Source organism: Ceratina calcarata, unplaced genomic scaffold (genome assembly GCF_001652005.2).
Source record: "Ceratina calcarata isolate Rehan_Ccalc_2016 unplaced genomic scaffold, ASM165200v1 scaffold288.2, whole genome shotgun sequence".
Taxonomy (NCBI): domain Eukaryota; kingdom Metazoa; phylum Arthropoda; class Insecta; order Hymenoptera; family Apidae; genus Ceratina; species Ceratina calcarata.
Window position 1 is genome coordinate 1 of NW_017151161.1, and position 807 is coordinate 807.

The 807-nt window shown below is 31.2% G+C and overlaps 1 protein-coding gene across 1 annotated transcript; it reads right to left on the bottom strand.

Annotated features, from left to right (window-relative positions):
- Nucleotides 1–6: 6 nt before the first annotated feature.
- LOC108623668 (uncharacterized) lies at nucleotides 7–782 on the bottom strand. Its single transcript, XM_085342314.1, is given in 2 exon segments — nucleotides 7–195; nucleotides 293–782. Coding segments are annotated over 2 exon segments (210 nt in total). The 5' UTR covers nucleotides 387–782; the 3' UTR covers nucleotides 7–79.
- Between the last annotated feature and the right edge of the window lie 25 nt (nucleotides 783–807).

Consider the following 807-nt stretch of genomic DNA (forward strand, 5'->3'; position numbering starts at 1 on the left):
AGACTGATAGTTTATTAAAAGAAACTATATTGGTAACAATGAAGATCGTTAGGGTAAATTATATTAGCAACGACGAGTGTTAATTTTCAATTGTTTCTTCGCTGCTGTCGTCTGATTTTCTCTCTGCAGGTTGTAGACATATTTGTTTTAATAGGATGAATATATCCTCTGGTGATATTTGAAGACCCAAATTTACTATAAAATGTCAAAAACGTGATACTGATAATAAAATGAAAAGGTTATTGTCAACTGTCAAACATAGTTTTGTAGGTTATACTTTATAGATATTTACTAAATCGTTACCGATAAACTCCTGGCACTGCTGTAATACCAGCCAATTCTGCTAACGCTGTCAATTCGACTTGATGAGCTTGAGGAAACGTCATTCTATCGAGGTTGTTTTTTCTAATACTGTTAAAAATCGAATTATCGCAAGCAAGATTCTGTTGCTCTAAGGCTCTAAGTAGATACAATATTATCGTGTATATAGTTTACGTTAAACTATTTAAAAATTGTCTATCCTAAATAAAATTAAGAGGCAATTATTGTTGTACATCCGATCCTTTTACGCGAAATTTTTCTGATTATCGATTGATTCATCGAAGTGACGATGTTAAATTACAGTCACGCGGTTTTCAATAACACGATTTATTCAAGAATTGTGCCTGATTGTGCTAATCAGCATTTGGATAATCTTTTTTACATGATTTTAGAGTAAAAACTGGATACAATTCCACCACGTAAAATTAGAATCAGGTATACGAGCAATTTAAAAAATAAAACTGCATTTTTTTTAAACAGTTACTT